Source organism: Mirounga angustirostris, unplaced genomic scaffold, assembly GCF_029215605.1.
Source record: "Mirounga angustirostris isolate CCGP_5_RB_7025 unplaced genomic scaffold, mMirAng1.0.hap1 SCAF_10, whole genome shotgun sequence".
Classification (NCBI taxonomy): Eukaryota; Metazoa; Chordata; class Mammalia; order Carnivora; family Phocidae; genus Mirounga; species Mirounga angustirostris.
Window position 1 is genome coordinate 92464943 of NW_026991718.1, and position 24519 is coordinate 92489461.

General features: G+C 44.8%; 1 protein-coding gene across 1 annotated transcript in view; it reads right to left on the bottom strand.

Annotated features, from left to right (window-relative positions):
* Nucleotides 1-411: 411 nt before the first annotated feature.
* KIZ (kizuna centrosomal protein) overlaps nucleotides 412-24519 on the bottom strand; it is a 132281-nt gene continuing 108173 nt past the window's right edge. The window contains exons 10-13 of the mRNA XM_045885355.3: nucleotides 15830-15934; nucleotides 12996-13092; nucleotides 2974-3017; nucleotides 412-610 (exon numbers count right to left, since the gene is read on the bottom strand). Of these exons, the coding sequence (XP_045741311.1) occupies nucleotides 507-610; nucleotides 2974-3017; nucleotides 12996-13092; nucleotides 15830-15934 (350 nt within the window). The 3' untranslated portion in view covers nucleotides 412-506. The remainder of the gene's footprint in view (nucleotides 611-2973; nucleotides 3018-12995; nucleotides 13093-15829; nucleotides 15935-24519) is intronic.

The window sequence follows — 24519 nt, forward strand, 5'->3', positions numbered from 1 at the left end:
TGATTTATGCCTTTGTCAAAAATTAAGTGACCATATATGTGAGGATTTATTTCTGGATTATCTAGATTATATATAAATCGATATTTCATTGATCTATATGTCTATTCCAGTCCCACACTGTCTCAATTACTACAGTTTTTAAGTAAGTTTCAAAATTGGGAAGTGTGAGTACTCCAACTCTTGTGTTCTTTTTCAAGACTGTTTTAGCTATTCTAGTTCCCTTGGATTTCCATATGAATTTTAGGATCACCTTGTCAATTTCCACAAAGAAACCAACTTGAATTTTGATGGGCACTGCATTCATCACTTTGCTTTTGATAGCACTTCAAATGAATATGCTAGTTTATGTTTACGCCACAAAATTTCACCTCAGTAGCAATGCGGTCCCAAGTTTTCCCATCAAACAATTAGAAAGCTTAAAAAGACATGTTTATTTAGGGTATCACATATGAACACAGGGCTTGAGTTTGTTTGATGACTTTATTCCCAACAGTTGTTACTGCTTATTAGTCATAAAAATCATCAAAATCATCGGTGGATGTGTTGTGGTTTCTAGGACGTAATGCAGCTTCAATTTCTGAGTTACTGTCATCAGACTCACACCAGAAGCCTGGAAGAGAAAACCAGGCAGCTATTTAACATCTCTCCATCTGAACAGCTGGGCTTCATCAGCCGGACAGGTTAATCAGAGCACTGGCCTGCAAAAGGCCTACCAGGGACACCGAGGGATGAACCTGACAGATGCATCTGGAATGTGTGTCAGTACTGCACAAATTCACACATTTCAGTGTTTTTTATGGAAAACACTACAGAATATTTCCTTTCCTTTTTGTTGTGCCCAGCTCCTTACTGTAGGATAGGGCTTTAAGGCCAGGATTACCACGGAAGGGTCAGCTGGGGGTTTCATCAGGCCGGGGCCCGCCTCAGCTCAGCCGCTCTGGCACTTTGATCCCCTCTGGTCTCCACAAGAGCAGAGGGGAAAAGAGAAGGCACGGGGGAAGAAGAGCAGTGAGGTGTGTGCTGAGACCAGGCCGTGGGTGCACACGGTTACTTGGGAGGTGATCCTGGGAACAATGGGAGGGGCTGGAAGAGCAATGCAGAAGAGAGGAAGCCAAGAGAGGGTGTGTTCACGAGGGGGCGGGCAGTGGACAAGGTGGCTCAGTCCTGTAGGGCACCCTCTGAGAGACTCAGAACTCTCCTCAAACTGTCCCAACAAAGAGTAAGGAGGTGGGGTTATTCACTGACCAACTTCCATTTCTCATTGGTTGAGGGTTATTCTCAAGCAGGGCATCTACTCCCTGGCCCTGGGGGCTGGGCCTGCTCCCGTGACCAGACAAAGCCCTGACGCAGATGTGCAGAGCTGCCTGTCCCCGCTGAAGGCCACAGGTGCGCCCGAGATGTGCTGTGATCGCCAAGGCGGCCGGACGGGATGTGGGGGGACACAGTCTGCTACACTGACCATCTCCATGACCACCGATATCTCCTTGGCACTCACTGCCTGCCATTCTGTGATGACTTCTTATATCCAGCCCATTTCATCCTTGTACCAACCTGGGAATGCCTCCATCTACTGAGCAAACAGGCGGAGACTGGCCCCAATCACAGCATTAGTGGATGTTCAAGCTACCAGTCCCACCCAGGTTGTCAGACTCACACCCATGCTCTCGATCACAGCCCACTAGGGAGGGGGTCTAGGCTGACAGAAGTAGAACGAGCCCAAGCTCTGCAGGGGACATGCCACAGTGTTGGCATGCAAGGTGGAGGAAATTCTCCCTGTGAGCTGGGGCTTCAAAGCTGAATAGGAGCTCACGGTGCTAAGGAAAAGGGAAGGAACGGCATGAGCAAAGGCACAGAGGTGCAAGTGTGGTGTCCAGGTACACCTCATTTTCCTGTGCTTCGCAGAGATTGTGTTTTTTACAACTGGAAGATCTGTGGCAACCCTACATCAGGCAAGTCTATTGGCACCATTTTTCCAACAGTAATTGCTCACCTTGTGTCTCTGTGTCACATTTTAGTAATTTCCTCATTATTCCAAGCTTTTCTGTTGTTATTATATTTCATACAGTGACCTGTGATCAGTGATTATGACTCATTGAAAGCTCAGATGACGGTTAGTATCTTTTAGCAATAAAGTGTTTAATAATTTTTAAATTAATGCATTTTAAATTAATTAATGTTAATTAACATTTTTTTAATACATAATGCTGCTGTACACTTAAGGGACTACAGTATAGTGTAAACACAACTTTTATAGGCACTGGGAGACCAAAAATTTTATTTGGCTTTATTGCAGTGGTCTGGAACCGAATCTGCAATATCTCTGAGGTATGCCTATATTTGGAAAAAGCTGCTTGTGACTCAACCCGAAGAGGACAAGACCTTGGAAGGAACTGAGCTGGAAAGAAGGGAAAGGCCAGACCACAAAGGGAGAAAGTTATAGACCCTATCCTGCACCTAGTGGGGGGCATTAGCAATTTTTCACCAGGATGGTAAGAAGGTTCAATGAAGTTTTAGATGTTGGTGGCCAGGTGGAGGGCAATCAGGACTTGGGGAGGGGCTGGATGTGAGGAAACCAGTCAAGGAGCCCTGTCCTGTCATGAGCAGTGGGTACTTGTGGGGCATTAGCTGTGAGGTTGGGGACAGAGGCAAAAAACATTTCATAGGTAGAATATACCACTGTTGGCAATCAGTTGGATGTGGAGGCCAGGATACCCTGCAAATTCATACTTGCAAATTAGAATGCTAAGCCACATGGCCTGAGGCACCCCTGTGTGTTGTCAGGTCCCAGCCCTGTCACTGAAGAATGGTGCCTCGAGCAGCCCTCCAATCCCCTCAGAGACCGCACCACCCCGGGGGGAGCTGCAGGGGCCCCCTGTGATCATAGGCACCATCACAGCCCTTACATGAGGGTGCAGAAAACAAATAAAAGGTCCTCAACAACTCTCCGTTAAAACACAAAATGAATTCTCTTACCTTTAAACTCTAAATTGGTAGTTAATTTCTTTTCATTTTCATGCCTGAAAAACAAAGAAATAGCCTAAGTCCTGAAAAAATGTGACGAACAGAGTGATATTTTTACAATGAGCATATCAGCAAAGAAGCACATGCGGTACACTGAAGGGCCAGGCATTTTATGCGTGTTCCCCAAGTGTTTTCTTTCTTTTAAAGATTTTATTTATTCATTTGAGACAGAGAGATACAGAGAGAGAGAGAGACAGAGCACGAGCAGGGGGAGCGGCAGAAGGAGAGGGAGAAGCAGACTCCCTGCTGAGCCAGGAGCCCGACGTGGGGACGTGGGGCTGGGATCAGGACCTGAGCCGAAGGCAGACACTTAACCATCTGAGCCACCCAGGCGTCCCCCCCCCACCCCCGTACTCCCCAAGTCTTAAGAGCAAGAAGAAAATGTAAGGACTGCAGCGGCCGGAGGTATTTGCTGATGCTTTGGTGGGTGGGTCCCTATTGTGACAGCATCACAGGGTTCCTGAGTGTGTTCCCTGCTGGCTCTGCAGAGACTGGGTCAGACTGCTCCCTGTGGGTGCCGCCCGCAGTGCTGGACAACAAGCACATGGTCAGTGAGGCAGAGCACTGACCTCCCGTCAACAACCCTCTCAAAAACACAAACGGGCAAAGCTTTGGCACTTTGAGACAAGCTGCAAGTAAAATACCTGAAGTAGAGAATCCAGGAGGGAACACAATGAGAAGCTGGTGAGGAAGTTAAGACTCATCTCTGTCAAGCCAGTGATGGCAATCCTTAACAGCTTAACAAGGGAGTTCAGAATAAACTCTCAGCATGCTTAAATAAATATACTAAGGCATGGTGGAGAAAAACACAAGTATCCTGGACACCGATGTGTAGGCTTCTGGGTATCCCATGCACAAAATGCTAGCATCTACGGCATCTAATACCTAGCAACGTGCTCCTGCCAAGGTATTTGCTGGCATTCACATTTACAGATTATTTCATTAAAACAGATTCCATCCAGCCTTTTAGATGAGTAGAATGAAGAAAAGACAGACCCCAATGTGCACAGTTCCTGCTCTGGCCGGGATCCTGGTCCTCTTGACATAGGAAACCCTGTGAACTCATCTTCTCCCTCCCCATGGCTAACGTATGGCTTAAAAACCTGCTGTTTGCCATAGCTGCCGTAATTTATGGGTTTGGTTTTTTTTTTTTCTTGTAAAATAAGCTCCACTCAGGTATCATTTTTCTAGGCTCAATATCTGTCAATGCTTCCTTTAAACTTGGCGCCTGTTTCATGCCCTGCCACGACCACCTAGCAGCCTGCGGCTATTTCCCCACACAGAGGGGGCAGCCCCACGGCCACTGGAGAGAGCCTGGCACTCACCAGCAGTCCTGGAGGTGGCAGGGAAGGTGGCCGCCACCCACATGGGTCCATCCGACATCAAGTCCTAGCCGCCCCCCACAAACACACACACACCCTAAATGCAACTACTGGGTTGTCTGTCTACTGTTTACCTATTTCCCATTTCATGAGGACACTGGTCCAGATGCCAGGGGCAGAGGCGGATTGTGACAATGCTGGTGGGGTACAGAGAGCAGTAATTTTCCAGCTGTAGTCCAAGTAATGAGAGCTGCAGGGGGAATGGGCAAAAGCGCCAAGGGCTGGGAGAACTGGGAGCATAGGGTGGGTGATGGGTGGCTGCAGGATCCCTGAGAAGGCAGGGCACCTCCTGGATTCTGCACTGAAAGCTGGAGCGGACCTCACAGGCCGGGATGGAGGAGGAGGATGTGGTGGGATGTGGTAGCCGGTGAGCACAGGCCAGATCCCGACGGCCCCGGCCACTTCTCTGAGCTCCAGAAACGTGGCCAGTGCTCATGTGCTAGCTCTACTTGGCTGCCTCCAAAGTGCCTTGTGGTCAACATGCCCATCCACGACCAAATTCACAATCTCTCCAGTGTGGTTCCCTTCCCCTGCCAGGCCAGGCCCCTCCTGTATCAGCCAACGGCACCTGGACCCTCTGCTCCCTCCCCAACCCTTTCCACTCCTGGCCCTCCTGCACCCAATCAGCCCCTAGGTCCCGCCAATGTACCTCCCAGTACTTCCTGAAGTCCTTGCTCTTCCCTCTGCACTGCCGCTACCAGCCAACTACACCAGCATCTCTCGCCTGGAATTTGTAACAGCCCCTAGCTGGTGATGCCACAAACACCATGTCCCCTATGCTCCATTTTCCAGTCGGAAGCAAGAGTGAAATTGTCGAAACACAAACCTGATCACTCCACTTCCTCGCTAAAGCCCCTTGATGCCTTCCCATTGTTTCTTGGCAAAAAAACCTAAATCCTGAATAGCACCTCCAAGGCTGATCCCCAGACTTGGCTGGGTCCTTCTGCTACAGCCTCCCCATCCCTCCCCTCCCCCACCGCCACCACTGAGTCCTCATCCCAGTTGCCATTTCACATGCATCTGTGTAACTAACACATGTGTGATCACTCCCCCTCTAGAGTGTGAGCTCCGTGAGCGACCATACCTGTTTCGGCTCACCTGGGTGACCCAGTGCTTTGCAAGGGTGCTCAGGGATTATGTACAGAATGAAAGAGGAACCTCACCAAGAGCAGGGCCCTGCTTAAAGATGCCTGACCAATATTTGCTGACACAGTATTTGATTTGCAGGTTTCTACCTATGGGACTTCAGAATCAGGTTGTTCACGTTTCTTACTGGAAATGTGCAAGAAATATGTTGCAGAACTAAACATGTGTAGTTCACCCACTGAGAAAGGTGGATTATGCTTCCAGGTGTTTCTTACTCCATCCCCACATCTTTGGGGCAATTATTTTTCCCTGTGGGAAACCCACCCCAAATTTGATTTGAATCACACACACAATTCTTCGGGTCAACAGTTCTTTCGAAGCTGCACCTAATGTGTAAAGCTCAGATGAGGCCAATGGGCATGGTGGGAGAACTTTCCCTGGAATACTGGACATAGCCAACTTGTTTAGCTACTACAGCAAATAAGAGAAAAAAAATTCTTCACTTCGGAAAGCGTAAGAAATGGAAGAGTTAGTCTTATAGGCCATGAGAGAGGGTCACCACAGTCCATCACACGTGCTTGGAATCTGACTGCTTCATCTTCCCCGAGAGCAGGCAAGGAACATTTCCATCTTATCAAGCCCGGGTTGGCAGAGGTTTGCTGTAAAGAGCCAGAGAGCAAATGGCTTGGGCATTGTGGGCCCTATCGTCTCAGTCACAACTGCTCGCTTCTGTGGTTGTGGCACGACAACAGCCATGGTCAATGTGTAAATTGGTAGACGAGGCTGTATTACAGTTCAACCTCACCGACAGGCACTACAATTTGAATTTCATAGGACTTTCGTGCAACATTATTCTTCTTTGGATTTCCCCCAACCACTTAAAAATGTAAAAACCACTCTCAGTTTGCTGGCTGTACGGGATCACGCAGTGGCCAGGCCCAACCTTGGCCCTGGGGCCACAGTGCACCAAGCCTGTTGCATGGGTGATGTGTGCCATAGTTGCAGCCCACTGAAGGGCCTGCCTTTCCCCTGCATGGTCTTTCATGGGTAACTCTTAGAATCCAAAATAGCAGACTTGACTTTTTTCCCTAGAAGTTGACTTTAGACTTTACTTCTAAATTCTGCAGAATTTCCCAGTAGTTTGGCAATTTCTCCCCTTAGCTATACAGTGAACACCATGTACCCATGAAGGGCATGCTCAATTGTTTACCTGTTGCCATATTAGCTTTATCACATAGCTTCCCTCTGTCTGTCCATCACGTTGTCTTATTTTATGAGGCATTTCAGTAATTGTTTATAAATTTCCCTGCCATTGATAAACCAGATTAGGACAACTCTGTGCTCATCCTTGCTGAACTTAAGAAGTTAAGGTTGGCCAGGGTCTTACCAGGTTCTAGTCTAAGAGCAGTGCCTGACACCTACGTATGCAACCATGGCGACACGGAGTGTTAAAGAAATAGCTGAAATTATGTGTGTCAAATGTTCATTTTATAGAAGCAAAAGGCTAACATAGCTAGAAACAGTTACTTAGTCAACACAGTCAACATCAACACAGATAGATAAGACCTATTGTAAACATGAAGTTTTGCTTTGTGGAACCAACAAGTAGAGACAAAAATGAGACATGGAAAACCTATGAGTTTCTAGGAAATCTATTATGAAATTATAGCAGAGCGTTTATGGATTATCAGTCCAGCACTTTCACTGTCTGGGTGGTGGGGCCCAGAGAGGCTGAGTGAGGGATGTGTCCCAAGACTCACAGAACCAGCAGATGGAGGGGCAGAAGTGGGACAGAGCTCCTCCCAGCGCACTGACACTTCCCAAAGGCACACGTTGCAAACACCTGTCCCCACAGGAACCGGTGAGAAGTGGGCACACAGCAGGGTGGGGAGAACCTAGGTTGGGACAGCTGGTCCCTGTCCCAGTGCGGGACTGCTGATGGGAGAGTGTCAACTCTGGGGCCAGACAGCCTCTACTCCCCGTGCTCAACTCCGCTCCCTGTGAGGCCCTGGGCAAGTTCCCTACTTCTCTGAGCATCCATTTTCTGCCTTCCTTGCAGTGTCCTGGTAAGTTTCGAGACAATCGTGCTCAACAGCCTGGGTACGGCAGGCCTCGGGGAATGGCCCTGCCACAGGGTCGCAACTTTCGGGTGAACAAGGGCATGTGCTTGGTTTAGTGATGTGCAGTCACGGGGTCTAAGCGGAGGTGACAGGTCCTCTGGCACAGTGACCAAGGAAAGGGAAAGTCTGCGGACAGACTGAAAGGAAACAGGCCTGAGATGAATGGAGTCTCCTCCTCGAGGAGCCTAATGGGGCAGGAGGCCTGGGGGAAGAGACTGCCTCTGGCGGGCCTGGCACACGCAGGTGGGCCGAGCATCTCATCTGCAATGGGTTGTTCACTCGTTGGCTCACTCACTTGTTCACTCTCTCATAAATCCCACACAGATGACACTACACATCAGCTCTGTGCTGTGGCTGCAGCAACAAACAGGACACATTTGATTCTGCCTGGGCCTCTCATGCTCCAGTGGGGAGACAGACACCATGATAAGAACTGTGACACAAGCCAAAGAAGGCAACTGCGGGGTGGGCTAAGAATTGATGGCAGCAGAATTAGGGGGCAACATCCAGGCCCCCAATACGTGCGAAGAGCCCACAAGCCCTTGTCAAATTCAGGGCCAGGAGCCAGACATCCTTTCCCCAACAGACAGGATGGCAGTCAGGCAAGGACTGCAGGAAGGCACTCTAAGTGTGTACGCCCAGTGTGCTCCCTGGAAGCCAAATGCAGAGTGTGTGAGCAGAGCGCATCCAGTCAAAGTTGACTGCAAGAGTCTCCCTTGGGAAACGTGCATGTGCCCCCGGCCTTCCCTCTTCCACAAGCTCGTGCAGAGACCTTCGTGGAGTGCATGATTCCCTGCGGTTGGGTTATGTGATGCTGCCCAGAGGTGAGGGCATCTAAGGCAAATGCTTGAGTGAACGGTGGAGCTGTATACAGATGTTCATTCACTCAGCAAGTCCAATGGTTATTGAGCACTGGTGACCGAGAAAAGCCCCCCATGCCCCAGTGAGGAGCTCACAGTGGGGGCAAGGTACCTGCAAATGGCTACCACCCCTATGCTACAGATGATGCTAGAAATAGCCATGGGGCCACAGGACGGGTGTATGACCAGATCCTCTTATGAAGCTTTTAGAAGGTTAATAGTTAAGCCTTGACAGTCTAGTAGGCATTGGCCAGGTGAAAGAGTGGGGGCAGAAGCATTCTGGCAAAAGAGCAGGACTAGAAGCTGGGGCACATGACCCAGCAGGTTGTATGAAGGCATGACATGAGGCTGTCCAATGGGCATAAGGATATGGGGGAGCAGGTTGGGGGGCACTGCAGACAAAAGGACACGCAGTGCTTGAGTGGGGGTGTGGGCAATGGGAACCCTTGAGGGTTCAGCATCAGACGTGCAACAGTCAGGCTAGGGTGTCAGACACTCAATTCTTGGCCCTGTGGGAGGAGGAATCTGGAAAACAGACCTGGGGGATGTCCTAATATTAGTAACACAATGACTCTCAACCTCATGGTCAATATCATTGTTTTAAAGGAAAAAAAGTGTCCACAGCCTGTTAGCAAACTACCTAAGTTATTGTGACTTCGAGGTCATGTTAGTGGAGTCTGGCAATGAGACTCTTAGGATCCTGCCAAGGGCAGGGTCTATGGTGTTGGGGATAATGAGGAGGGGCTCCTAGTAGGACGTGCCCTTCCAGTTCAAGGCTCTTAATCTAAGACTGAAAATAACTATCTAATGAGAAGATGTGGTCTCTAAACTCTGAATTCTAATTTTTAATGATTTGATTGCTAGCTAGAATCAGTATTAAAATGTCTCAAATAGCATCTTCAGCTAAAATTTTCCTCAGAAGAGACATATATTTCTGAAAAATAGAAGGCATAAAATAATTCAGAAAGGAAAAAAAAAAACCCACGAGTATGCCAACAAATCTCTGTAAATACTAATTTTAAGTTTTAAGAGCAGACTGAAGGCTAACACAGTTTTAATTTGACAAAGTCCGAGCGCCCCCTGATGGTTAGCCAGGCACCCTGCAGCAAATGCCATTTTTTTTTAGCTGCCTGGGGTCAACTTGTTAACTCAGCTAGTCAAGTAAGTGACTGTTCTTCCATGCTCTGTGTAGAAAAAATAAAGTATGTGGGTTTGTGAGGAGAAACATGTAGGATATTTAGGCAGCTGCTTATCCAATAGCATTTAAGGAGAATGCAGATTTGTTTAGCCAGAGACGGAGAATGGGGGCTTTAATAGGAGAACCTAAAGGACTTCCAGGAAAACTGCATTTTTATTTCACTGGTACCAATTCCTTGTGATCTTTGTATTATCCCAAGGGAAAATGGCACAGTGACCAGGCAAGAAGAGAGATACCACGGTCCTCACCAGAGCATCAGCTGCAGCTTGGCGCCCTCCACTGGCCACGCCTGTGACTGCAGGGTGGGCACAGAATGCCACCCACAGCGGCCCTGCCAGGGTGCCGTCCCTGGGTGACTTCTGCTACCTTTCCCCCAGGCAATTATGCTGCAAGCACACATCCTTTTCTTTCCATAAAATGTTATCTTGATCCAGCCAGTAAACTGAAGTTACATGGCAGGCTGTTAAAATATACTTTCCGTTGAATAAATGGATCCGGGAGCATGAAAACCGCTTCCTGGGGAAGGTAAAGCGAGACAATGTTTGCAGAGGAGAGGAAGCTCTGGCATGCACCCCTGAACAAAAGGGAACAAGTGGTCTTTACTTGGAGAACGGCTTCCTATTAGGACTCACTCCTTCGTACATTATGCCTTTCATCCCCACTCAACCACAAAATGATTTTGCTGAAGCAAATACAATGGTAGAAAAAGATTTACACTGAAAGAATCTTTAATAATAAACTGTTGCCGATCTGCCTACTTGCCCGTGATTTATAATACAATAAACATCGGATTCTATTACGGCTCATGCACTGAAGCTGCTGCTCTGAAAAACGGAATATGAAAGCACCCGGATCACACCACCATCACAATGAAATGAGCATGTATAAATGTGCTAAGAGTATCTCTTTGCATCTTTTATAGCTTGTGTGTATTAATCTGTAACGCTTATTAAGAAAGTCATTGCTATGCAAAGCAGCACCCAATCCCTTTCTCTGGCTTTTCAACAGAGTGCACTGTTTAGCCAATAGGACGGACCCTCTGGCCCTCATTCTGCATTCATCACAGGCAACATTTGCACAATGTATCTCTCAAAGGCGGCTGAAAAGAAGGCCTTAATACTCATGTAAACAACTGCAAACCAATTACTTAATGAATCAGGCCCACACATAATGAGGTGCAGACAAAGAGCTATAAATGCATTTTTGCACCCAAGCCGCTGCTTTAAAGTAAAATCCCTCAGCTGTAGTTTGGGCTTAACTAGCACATCATAATTATTGTCTCTAGGACATCAGAGGAAGCCCTTTTTTTTTTTTTAAGGTCCAGCAGGGTCTTTTTTTTTTTTTTTTTTTTTTTTGAGGTTGCTCATCAGCTCACTGACAAAATAGAGCATAGAAGAATTTTTAAAAGTGCTACAGCAGCCCTGCACTGTTATGTTTATTCTGAAGTACTGGGTTTCGAGACCACTTGTAAAAGCAATAAAGCACGAGGAGTGACTGCAGTAAGTGGGATCCGTAAATGTAAGCCTCTAAGAAATTTCAGTGAATCCAGGCACAAACAGCAAACCCAGAGCCCTCCAAAGCCCAGGGTGCTATACTACCACCACCAAACCCAGCACAGGAACCACACCATGACAAACAGCACGCCAAACCCACACACTCAACGCCCAGGCCTTTTCATCACTGGATTATCATCAAGGGTCTAGAACCAAAGGTTCCTTGAAGACCTTTTTTTTTTTTTTTTTTTCCCTTCTTAAAGGGGGTGATGAGATGACTTGTAATTTATTTAGAAAATTAATTTCATGCAGGAACGATAGGTCCTTGACTCGGAATGAAGGGGGAAGACAGTGTGAATTTAGTGAAATACAGACACAAGCCTGAGGAAATGTTCTTGGGGCCCAGCTGCTTTCTAAATGTATTTTAAAACTGCCTCAAGCACGTATACCTCTAAAGACAAGGTAAAGAAGAATTGAGCTTTTTCGTGCCCCTAAGATATAATGGAAAAGAGCACTTCTAACTATCTTTAACAACTACAGGATGTGTTATTAAGCCAAATGATAAGAGGAAGCCCCGAAACTACCTGTAGAATTCACTACCTTTAAAGTATTAAATTTAAAGTATTAAATTCACTACCCTTAGAAGACCCAGAACTTGAATTTACAGTATAATCCAAAAAACATAACGCTTTAGCACTCTTCCTGTCCCATGATTCATTTCCTCCCACTTCCTTCAAAAACATGGATGAAAACCCAGGTATTACAGATGCTAATTTCTGAGAACTATGTGAGTGATTTTCTAAAATTGAACTTGCCAGGTTTCTAAACAATCTAATTTTAGAAAATCAATCGCATTTTAAGATATTCCGAGTCCTAAAAATATTACAATGTTTTTCAAAATAAAAGTGAAAGCAGGATTTTTTTTTTCTTGCATTTTAAAAATACTAGATTTCTGGATCAAATCACTTTGTCTTATGGGACACTATATGCGACATTAGAAATGTAAAGTTTCTGTTTTAAAATCTCATCAGGGTAAGAAGCTCATTCAAAAGTAATGCAATCATCTAAAGGGCATCGCTTTAATGAGAACTGTTATCACAAAAGGAAATTTGTGCGGTTTTAAGCAACATGCAGCCCGAAGCCAAAACGGGTAGGTATCTCCTCAGACAACTGCTTCTATTCCCATTGATAAATTCTTTTTGACCCAACACCACTGCACAGTCAGTATTTCATGTCGATGACAAATCCAGCACACAACTCACCAACTCGCTTATTGTAGCCTGGAAAACTTACAAGAAGGGCTACAGTTTCCACAGATGTGAAAGGATAAATTTTGTTCTTTCTGGTCAATAAGCAGGGAAGTCGCAGGAAAGGAAAGGGTAACCCAGCCCAAAGGCTTGGTGAAAAAGAGGAATACGAAAACAAATCCCCAGCAGTTGCCAGTATATATGTCAGCCACCTCAGGAAGAAGAAACAGGCCACTTTATTTCTTTTAAGGCCCGATGTTTTCTCTCTGCCCTTTTCCGACACCCTCCATTGTGTGGTCTCTAAGCAGCCCTACCGCGAGCAGCTGTAGACGCTAATTTGTGGTTCACTGAGGTGTCAATTGAGTCTTAAACCAACGAAACAACAGCTGCAAAACAATGCTTGGCTCTGGTGCAAATATTTTCAAAGGTAGACTGAAGTTTCAACTGTTATTTCAGATCAACAGAAACCCAAACCGTAACCTTTCCTCGAGTCACACAACAAAATAATACGCAGCCAGAGTTTCATTCATTACGGAGTGACATTTCTCATCTTGTCGCCGCTGTCCAGAAAGGCTTTCACGACTTTACCTTGACAAAGGACTTCCTTCGCTCGATGAAAAACTAGCCTCCGAAGCGATTTTGTTAGCTGTCTTTGTCTTGAATGTCCTGCTGCCAATGTTCAGACCTGTGAGAAGCACAAACGTGGAGCGTGAGTGCTGGCCGCCACGCAGCGAAGAAATGCACTGAATGGCGCAGCGGCCGCACGACAACTTTGGTGGAACAAACGTCGACGGGGGAAGACGCTGTTCAAGCCACAGAAGGCAAGGGAGCTTCTGAGGCAAGGGACAACATGTTGGCAGAAAGCTGAAAGGAAGTGTGTGTGTGTGTGTGTGTGTGTGTGTGTGTGTGGCGGGGTGTGTATGTGTTCCTGAGACACACAGAAGCCACAAAAAGTAAAAATCACTCAAAAAGCTCTATTTTAAATGACCAAGACACACGTGCACATGTATGGTCTCTCCCCTGGCACTAGCACTAATAATCCACCTTGTTGTAACACATGGACACGGGCAGTGAGAGGTCACCAAAACGATGGATGCTGGGAACCAGGTCTCAGAAGTCACTGACACCCCAGGGTGATAGTTACATCTCTGCCAAATCCTCTTTTTTCCATCTTGTGAAGGAGAATGAACCGCCATTGAAAGCTATCAAGGCCACTCTTTAACCAGCCTGACAAGGTTGATGGGGAAAGATGCACAATCCACCTCTTCCCTGGAGAGGGGGAACCAGACTGTCCCCACAGGGCAGGCCTGACCCCCACCTCCTGGGCGCCCTTGGATATGTTGGCTACCAGTCTGATTCCGAACTGGTGGTCACTGGTGTCACAGATGGAGAGTGCACAGGCATCGCTCGGAAAGGCACTGGCCAAGTTTCTGACCTGTAGCCTGCTCACCTCACAGAACCTCCACAGTGAAGTGATGCTCTTAACAAGGTATCCACATTCGCCCGAAGAGAGTCCCCACATGCTTAACACGACAAGGTCTTTCAGACGTGAAAATGAAGGCACAAGGTTGAAGTGGCTTGTCTTAGTGACAGGTCCAGAGACACAGCCTAAGTCATCTGACACAAAAAGTAACTGAAATCTGCACTTCTTCCACAATTTGATGTAGGGGGGGGCTCCCGAGTTCAGGATGCACACCCCTCCTGCTACTTGTAACAAGCCTGTGAGGTCTAACACGGGTGCATGGCTTCCATTTCCCTCTGCCCTCCCAGCCACTTCCTGCTTTTCTTTGGAGCTCAGAGAAGTCCCTGGGATTAGAGTGGGCGTGAACGTGAAAAAGTAATTGTAACCAACAGTAAAATAAATATTAGAAGTAGCATCTAACTACAGTGTCAGCCAGGACCATGAGAAGGGCTTCTGTGATCCCAGTGCTAGAAAATCTGGAATCTTGCAAAGCACACAGCGTCATTTTGAGGGTAGAGCGAGGAGACTGAATGAGGGGTGCCTGACAATACAACCTATCACTTCACTTATGAATAGATAATTAATCAACAAATATATTAGTTATTACTATATTAACAGTACCAAGCCGTTCGATATACAGCCAAGGGACTATAACTTATGTCGAATTTACTAATCCTTTGGGCCTGTCCAATGAACTATCGCAAATATACTTACCACAAACAGACTTATGGAATCACCTTCCAAACGTGTGTGTCTGCTGATGGGCTCTACCGCTCTGAGAGAGGCCTCTCTCTCTTGGGACCCCATTTGTAAAATGAGGGGTTAGAGAAATACTTTCTAAGATCCCTCTGGACTCTAATTCTGTGACTCAAATGTGAAGAAGGTGATGAAAAGCCCAGTTGAGGGCTCACAAGTGCTGTATCTTTCCAAAGTGCTGAAGACCTCCACCGGGGCAGAGGCCCTGCTTTCTACAGCAACAGACTGCATGGTCTCATGTTTGTGGAGATGAGATCACCACCACCACTGTTCTCAGAACACTTTTCTCTAAGAGGCGCTATGCTGGGCATTTAACCTGCAGTGACTTACTGAATCCTCAAAACAACCAAAATAACTGAGCTTTGCAGCAACTGATTCTAGCACTAATATTATCTAGGAAACAGCTCTCCAAAGACAGACAGTGAAATCTGATACACCATAAGTACGTCCCTCAAAAAAAGGTCTCATGAGACAACTGGGAAATCTGGATATGGACTGGGAATTACGTGATTTTAAAAAAAATCACTATTCCAGTAGGTGAAATTACGACATGGTGGTTTATGTAAAAATAAGAAAGTCATTAAAGCATACATTGGTGCATTTACTTTCACAAAGGGAGCTGAGGTGACTCACACTAAAAAAAAAAGGTGTAATTAGAGAAAGACCACTGAAAACAATAAAAATACAGTAACAGAATGTATGAAAACAAAGAAAATTACAGTTCCAACAAAAATTCTAGGTTGAAGGAACTATATTTAAGCTTAAAATTTAGCTTTACTGCGATTTAGAGTATTTTCATTTAAAGAACCCCAAGTCCCCCAACATTCTGGGGAGAGAAGGTAGCCTCGCATGATGCTCCCATTGATGATTAAGGAACTGGGAGATGTAGAGAAGGGAAGGAATTTGGGGTGTTTCCAGTGGTACTTAGTGACAGGTTACTATCACGACATACCAGGTAGAATCCGAGGGTTCTGTTTGGGCGGTTGCCATGCTGGGGGCCAGCACATACCCAGGAGGGAAGACTTCCAAACTGTTGTTCATTAAGAACTGAAAAAGTACTGGTTTAGTCTGACCTGGTGACAGCTTGTTACAGAGCAATCTCCAGAAACCTTCAAAGGATGACCGCCCTTGCCTGAACACAGCACCGGCTGCCACCCTAAGTCCCCTGGACACTGGCTTTGAGTGCTGAATATGCCCTGCTTACCTGACAGTTGTAACACAGAAACATCCATCTTTTGGAATCTGTCTTCAGTGTGATTTATATTATCCTGAAGGGTAGACTGCTTCAGCAACTGGTAGGCTTTTGTTTCTACAGATTTAAAAAAAGACACAGATAACTGGATATCCACATGCAAGAGAATGAATTTGGACCCTTGCCTTACACCACACAAAAATCAATTCGAAATGGATTACAGACTTAAACACAAGACCTAAGACTATTAAATCCCTGGAAGAAAACATAGCAGAAAAGTTTCAGGACATTGGACTTGGCAATGATTTCTTGGATGATACTAGTAACCTAGTTGACAAAATTAAAAATAGACAAATAGGACTCAAACAAACTCACAAACTGTTGCATGTCAAAGGAAAAAATGAACAGAGTGAAAAGGCAACCTACAGAATGGGAGAAAATGATTGAAATAACATATCTGACTAGCGTTAATATCCAGAATATATAAGGAACTTCTGCAACTTGACACCATCTCCACCACCACCACCACCAACAAATGACCCAGTGAAAAGGTGGGGAAAGAACTTGAACAGACCTTTCTCCAAAGAAGACACACAAATGGTCAACAAACACAAGAAAAGATGCTCAAAATCACTAATCATTAGGGAAATGGAAATGAAAATCACAATGAGATAATCACATCCGACCCTCAGGATGGCTACTACCAAAAGAACAGAAAATAACAAGTGTTGGAAAAGATTCAGAAAAGTTGGAACCGCGTGCACTACAGGTGGGAGTGTTAGAATGGTGCCGCCATTCTGGAAAATACTATAGAGGTTCCTCAACAAATTACATATAGAACTGCCACATGAGCCAGCAATCCTACTTCTGAGTATACATCCAAAAGAATTGAAAGCAGGGTCTTGAAGAGATACTGGCACACCCATGTTCACTGCAGCACTATCCACAATAGCCAAGAAATAGAAGGAACCCAAATGTCCACCAACAGATGATAAGAAAAATGCAGCATAAACATAAAACTGAATATTAAGCAGTCTTTAAAAAGAAGGAAATCCCGACAACATGCTACAACACAGATGAACCTTGAGGGCATGATGCTAAGTGAAACAAGCAGTCACAAAAGAACAAATACTGTATGATTCTGCTTATATGAAGTATTGGAAGTAGTCAAAATGAAAGAAAGCGGAAAGGTGGTCACTAAGGTCAGGGGTGAAGGGGAAGGAGGAAATCAGTGTTTAGTGGGTATAGTAGTTCGGTTCTGCAAGATGACAAAGTTTCAGAGAGCTGCTGCACAACAATGTGAATGTATTGAACACTACTGAACTGTACCTTAAGATGGTAAATTTAATGTTATGTATTTTTTATCACAGTTAAAAGAAAAAGGTAGAGTGACCAGACATCCCAATTTGTCCATGACGATGCAGGTTTAAGCCTGTTGTCCCAGTATAACTATGAATAGAATTCCCTTTTGTTACCAAATGTTTCCTTGTTTGGATACTGACTTATCTGGTCACCCAGACCAAATGCAGTGTGGTGGCACAGTCTGGCTACTGACTAAAGAAAAAAAAACTGTAAAAAACATTAAAACACTGACTGGATAGTTGATGATACTGATAAATTATTATTGTTTCAGCTGTGGAAAAAAGGCACAGAAATACAGAATATTCTTTTTTTTTAAGATTTTATTTGAGAGAGAGAGTGAGAGAGAGCATGAGAGAGCGGGGTGAGGGGGTGAGGGGCAGAGGGAGAAGCAGACTCCCCACTAACGAGGGAGCCCAATGTGGGGCTCACTCCTGGGACTCTGGGATCATGATGTGAGCCGAAGACAGATGCTTAACCGACTGAGCCACCCAGGCGCCCCAATACAGAATATTCTACGACCCAGAGAGAAGTTTCTTAAATTCTTCCTATAATATTAACACTTTCAAATGCATGCAAATTATTTTTTGAACGTCACTTTTTAGAAATTCTGAAAACAAACAAAGAACAATTTAGTTGAACCCAGGTTTCAAGACTCGAAGACAAGTTGTAGTTTATCTTCATGAAGTGGCCAAATCCCAGTCATTATTTTGAGTGGGGCTGTGGGTAAGGCTCCACATCCTAGTAAAATGGTTTTCTCTTCTCTGGGCCTCGCAGAAGCCACTAGAGGAACGAATCCAAGAGACAGCACTGATTGCTTTGGTTTCCCAGTCCCTCCAGGACACTCCTGGCTCTGGCGGGCAGCGAGGGCCGAGGAAAGGCTGGGTGAGGGCAGGAGGGCCAGGAAGACCAGCTGCCACAGGATGTGCGCAGAGGCCCGCAGCTGAGAAAATCAAACCTAGGCTTATTGTAGGGATGGAGCAAAGCCAGGTGCCCCAGAGGGATCAGCAGGAGCACGGACCTGACACCCAGATCTACAGGACAGGGGGCCCTGCGAGGCTTTTAATCAAGTCTGCCACAAGTTAATGCAGGAAGACTATTGGGAACAGCGGCGAATAAAAACTACATAAAGGACCGGAGTGACACAATCTTCCCTATCACCTCAAGTCTCCAGGATACCTGAATGAAACCAATAGCACAGACATAACAAAACAGGATCCACGGCTGTATCTTCAACGTGGCCACAAAAATAAAAGGATTCCTGCTGTCAGCACCAGGAGCTGCATTCCTGTGTTTGCTGGCTCCATTTAAGAACTTAACCATGAGCCCCTTATTACTGGATTAAAACTACCATTACACTGAAGAATAAGAATATAAATTCTCTTGCCCTACTGAGAATCAATCAAGATAAAAACAAGTATTGAAAATGAGCATCATATTTTAGAATGCTAAATGATACATAATTAAAATATGTACAGATCAAGGACTCTTAACTCTGAAAATAATAAATTCCAAGGCAACATTTTTAAACACTGTTGGATTGTGAAATCAGTTTGGTGCATTGGAACCAGATTTGTGAAAAATTTAATACAGAAAACACCAGATGCAGTGCATGCAGAATGGGAAAGTACTGTTGTGTGTCCTGGGTGTATGTGTGTGTATGTGCGCGCACATGCATGCATGCTGGCCTGGGACGGAAAGTATTTTTTGCTGTAGATTAGTCTCATTGTCCTAGGCTGGCTCCAATAGGATGGCATCATAATACTCTCCAATTAATTCTAATGTCCATTATTACTTCAGACTTGTAAGGTTATTTGGGGAGAGGGGAGATATTAACAAAATCAAAGACAGAGCCTCTGGATTCTAAGTAGGTAAAACATCATTGTAAAGGAGGGGGAAATGTACTTTTTTTTTTTAATGAATTCTTTTTATTGCAAACAAACGTCTAAATTAATTTCTCCACCCACTTTCTTTAGAAAGAAAAATAAATCAGCAGGCTAAGGAGATACCCATTCAAGAACTGACATGATTAAAAATTAAGATATAAATGGGTGACTCACAATGTCATTAGCTTACAAAGATGGTGGAGTGAACTACTACAAGCACACTAGTTATACAGTATTTTGTGGGAGAAGGGCATACAGACATAGCTAACTTTATATAGATCCCATTAGACAACTGGATTTACAACAAGTTTATAAAAACTTTCCAGCTTTTAAGATCTAAGTCCAGAGCGTAATGACCCTATGCTATTTCTGCATTCAATTACACTTAATTGGTCAAGGAAGAGATAGCGAAGACAGACATTTAACAACACAAAACACAGAGGATCCTGGCAGCTGGAGGCTGGGATTGGGGTTCCTCTCGTCTATTATCTTAAGGTAAATCATTTCACTCCAGTGGGCTGGCTTTCCTGCTTCTCAGAGACCAGAAAGACATGTGCCTTTTATTTTTAGGATAGGGTTTTTGTGAAAAATGGCAAGCTAGTAGTTGAAAGGTAATTTCAGATTTGGGGGGATTAAATGTTCCATCCAAATATTAAACAGTACTAATATTGTTACTGGTCTAAGTCTAGCAAGGGAGAAATGTGAAGTGAGTTCACTCTTAGCAGCAAGGGGCCATTTTACTACTCTGGAAAGATCAGCCATTTCCATGTTCTACATACTTTCTATTCTGGTTTCCTTTCCTTCTTCTTTTTTTAAATTGAGGTATAATTGACATACAACATCATATTAGTTTCAAGTGTACCACATAATGATTCAGTAATTGTATGCACTGTAAAATGATCACCACAGTAAGTCTAGTTACCATCCATCATCTTAATAGTTACATTTTTTTTTCCTGTGATAAGGACTTTTTTTTTAAAGATTTTATTTATTTATTTATTTGAGAGAAAGAATGAGAGAGAGAGCATGAGATGGGGGAGGGTCAGAGGGAGAAGCAGACTCCCCGCTGAGCAGGGAGCCCGATGCGGGACTTATCTCGGGACTCCAGGATCATGACCTGAGCCGAAGGCAGTCACTTAACCAACTGAGCCACCCAGGCGCCCTCCTGTGATAAGAACTTTTTTTTTTTTTAAAGATGCAAATTTTTATTTCAAATGTCTTATAATTCTTCCCTGTATTTTTTTTTTAGTAAGTTGCCTTTTGTTTTCTTTTTTATTCTTATGTTAATCCCCATACATTACATCATTAGTTTTAGATGAAGTGTTCCATGATTCATTGTTTGTGCATAACACCCTGTGCTCCATGCAGAATGTGCCCTCCTCAATACCCACCACCAGGCTAACCCCTCCTCCCACCCCCCTCCCCTCTAGAACCCTCAGTTTGTTTTTCAGAGTCCATCGTCTCTCATGATTCGTCTACCCCTCTGATTTCCCCCGCTTCATTCTTCCCCTCCCGCTACCTTCTTCTTCTTCTTTTTTTCTTAACATATACTGCATTATTTGTTTCAGAGGTACAGATCTGAGATTCAACAGTCTTGCACAATTCACAGCGCTTACCAGAGCACATACCCTCCCCAGTGTCTATCACCCAGTCACCCCATCCCTCCCACCCCACCCCCCACTCCAGCAACCCTCAGTTTGTTTCCTGCAATTAAGAATTCCTCATATCAGTGAGATCATATGATACATGTCTTTCTCTGTTTGACTTATTTCACTCAACATAATACCCTCCAGTTCCATCCACGTCATTGCAAATGGCAAGATCTCATTCCTTTTGATGGCTGCATAATATTCCATTGTATATATATACCAAATCTTCTTTATCCATTCATCTGTCGATGGACATCTTGGCTCTTTCCACAGTTTGGCTATTGTGGACATTGCTGCTATAAACATCGGGGTGCACGTACCCCTCAGATCCCTACTTTTGTATCTTTGGGGTAAATACCCAGTAGTGCAATTGCTGGATCATATGGTAGCTCTATTTTCAACTTTTTGAGGAACCTCCATACAGTTTTCCAGAGTGGCTGCACCAGCTTGCATTCCCACCAACAGTGTAGGAGGGTTCCCCTTTCTCCGCATCCCCGCCAACATCTGTCGTTTCCTGACTTGTTAATTTTAGCCATTCTGACTGGTGTGAGGTGGTATCTCATTGAGGTTTTGATTTGGATTTCCCTGATGCCGAATGATGTTGAGCACTTTTTCACGTGTCTGTTGGCCATTTGGATGTCTTCTTTGGAAAAATGTCTGTTCATGTCTTCTGCCCATTTCTTGATTGGATTCTTTGTTCTTTGGGTGTTGAGTTTGATAAGTTCTTTATAGATTTTGGATACTAGCCCTTTATCTGATATGTCATTTGCAAATATCTTCTCCCATTCTGTCCGTTGTCTTTTGGTTTTGTTGACTGTCTCCTTTGCTTTGCAAAAACTTTTTATCTTGATGAAGTCCCAATAGTTCATTTTTTCCCTTGCTTCCCTTGCCTTTGGCGATGTTTCTAGGAAGAAGTTGCTTCGGCTGAGGTCGAAGAGGTTGCTGCCTGTGTTCTCCTTTAGGATTTTGATGGAATAAGGACTTTTAAGATCTACCTTTCCTTCCTTCTTAAGGAGCTTGGGCTCTGTAACTGGGCTGTGGCCTTTCCCTTCAAGGCTGCTCCAAGTCTGTTTTGAGAGATGGCTCATCTCTCCTGTTCCGTTCAACCAGAGCCCAACCCCCTTCCCAACCATGGATCCTCACTGGTATTTGATCTTTAAACCTTCTGGCCCTTCTCTAATAAGTCGCTGAAGCCCACCTGGACACATTTTATCTGCAGCTGCCCTAACCTGAGTGAAAGAGGGTTTTGGAAAAATCAAGCTGAGGACTGCTGGGCACATCGCCTGCCCCATCCCCATGCATGATTCCTTCAATGCTTTAATGGCAAACTGAAGCTTAAAAGGTAAAATGATTAAATGCATTCACTGGGAGGAATAAACCTGTCTGGAGACAGGACCAGAGACACCAAAACAGCTGGAGGAGTTGGAGCAGACTGTGCTGTTGGCCATCAGGAGGTCTGTGCTGGGGATCAGGTGCTCAGAGCTAGGAACTACTCTCCCATGGAATGTCCATATCCTTAGTTTAGCCAGTAGAGATGCAATAAGCAACATATGGAGGACTGGGAGCTCACCCAAAAACGGTTTGGTAAAAAAAAATAACCAGGAGAGGCTAAAGGCTACATAGCCTGTGTAGAAATAGGGGAAGAAGGGTTCAGGTACACAGATACTGCACACAGACTGGACAGGACAGGACTGTAAATGCAGACGCTTTCTGGGTCCAAGCAGATACTGTACATAAGGTACTCTGGTGGGGTGAGAGCGGCAGGAAGGGGAGCCCTGTAGCAGGCTGGAGAGCACGTGCCTAGTCCAGAGGGGACAGCTGATTTGCTGTCGGGTGGGAAAGAGGGACAGAATTCTTGCCAGATTTCTATCTTTTTTAAAAAAATAAAACCCTGCACAGGCCAAACAGTACTTGCAACCTCAAAACTTGAAGGTGGTGAGCAATTTTTTCTGTGTTCACTGTATAAGCACAAGAACCCTTAGAGAAAAACTTCAGCCAAGGGATACAAGTTCGATGTCAGGAAAAGCTTTCTCAGTGGAAAGTTGATTGGAATGTATTATCAAGGGGGGCTGCAGCAGCTATGTGATTTTTAAATAGCCGTCTGTATTAAAGGGACCAGGCTGTACAGTCTTTGGAGGCAAGGGTGCAGTTTTTGCTAGGGGTGCTCCGATAATTCAGATATAGAAGACTAGGATGTCAGCTTTATAAAGTAAAAAGGCAGAGCTACAGGCACGAGGTTTCTGGCAACTCAGGCCCAGGCTGGAAGGAAGCCTCAGGAAGGAAGGAAGAATCAGGCTGTTAAAAGTTACACTGTGTTGCCCTGCAAATTCATAGTTATTTAATGAATGAATGAACAGAGGAGCAAAAGTAACAAATCTAGAGGTTCAAGTTAGTCTGCTTAAATAAGGTAGGGGCAAGGCTCATGTGGTTCCCAGGGAAAAGACTTTAGGGGCACCTGGGTGGCTCAGTCGGTTGAGCGTCTGCCTTCGGATCAGGTCATGGTCTCAGGATCCTTGGATGGAGCCCCACTGGGCTCCTTGCTCAGCAGGGAGTCTGCTTCTCCCTTTCCGTTTGCCCCTCTCCCCTGCTCGTGCTCTCTCTCTCTGATAGACGGGTAAAATCTTAAAAAAAAAAAAAAAAAAAGACTTGCGCTTTCCCAACTACAAGTTAACTGAAGTCTGTAAACTGGAGACCTGGGCTTCACTTTCCAGCCTGTGCCTTAAAACTCCTCTCAGTATTGTCAGACGCTCAGAAAATTACTGAGTAGTGCAAATAATTCGATAAAACAAGTATTTCTAAAGAATACAACTCTTTTTGATTAGAATGTTCTGGTGTACACAGAAACACGTGCGCGTGCTCAAGCGTTCTGTTCTGGAGCTCTCAGTTAAGCATCCGTAATATGTTCAAATCTACATCAAGATTTAGTTTAAAAAGTAGAAAATAGTGGAGTTTAGAACGCAAAACAAGGCAAGGGGGTTAAAAATCTATCCCTGGCTATTAATTTCAGACGAGTGACACAACGAGATAAATACATTTTTCCTACTTTGTTACGTGAGCTGGCCGAACCCAATCATCTGTCTTCCTGCAAAGTGGGTGAGGGATCACTGAGACTGTTCTCCTTTTTGATATGCATTTTGTGTCTAGAAAATGGAACAGCCAGGGAAAGAAAGAGAAAACATGTTGAAAAAAGGGAGGTAGGAGAGAGATGATGTTGGTGAGAAGGGGGAGAGAGAAAAAGCCTCAACTTCTTATCTTTGGTTCTCTTTTATATGCAAATGTACACCTGCTAAAATACGTCTAAATCTACAAATAAAGAGAAAAAGAAAATATCTGATGAACAAGTGCTTTTAACAACCCTTTACAAGAGCCAGATAAACTTGGGGTTCACCAGCCTCGAAGGGGTGTCTCCAAGGCAGAGTCAGCCCAGGGCTTTCGCAGAAATCCCTCATGAAAAAAAGGGAAGAGGTGGGCCTGGAAAAGGAATAACAAAGGGGGTTGCAAACAATACTATCACTCGGGCTAGGAAAAAACAACCTTGAACCGACAAAGAACTGGGTATCCTCGAGTACAGGAGGATAATTACGATTCCTATATGAAGTGTGCAGTAATTTTAAAATGAAATTTCTGTCCGCTGAGTTTCCCAGTGCTGTTACCCTTCACATATGTCTACACCCATGCAATTTTTTCCCCCACACTGTGCTCGATGTGTGGCTGATTGCGGCAAACCCAGTCATTTTTGCAAAAGAAAATAAAAATTGTGGGATGTCTTTCTAAAATTAATTCTAAAGATAAAGATTATCTCTTAAAA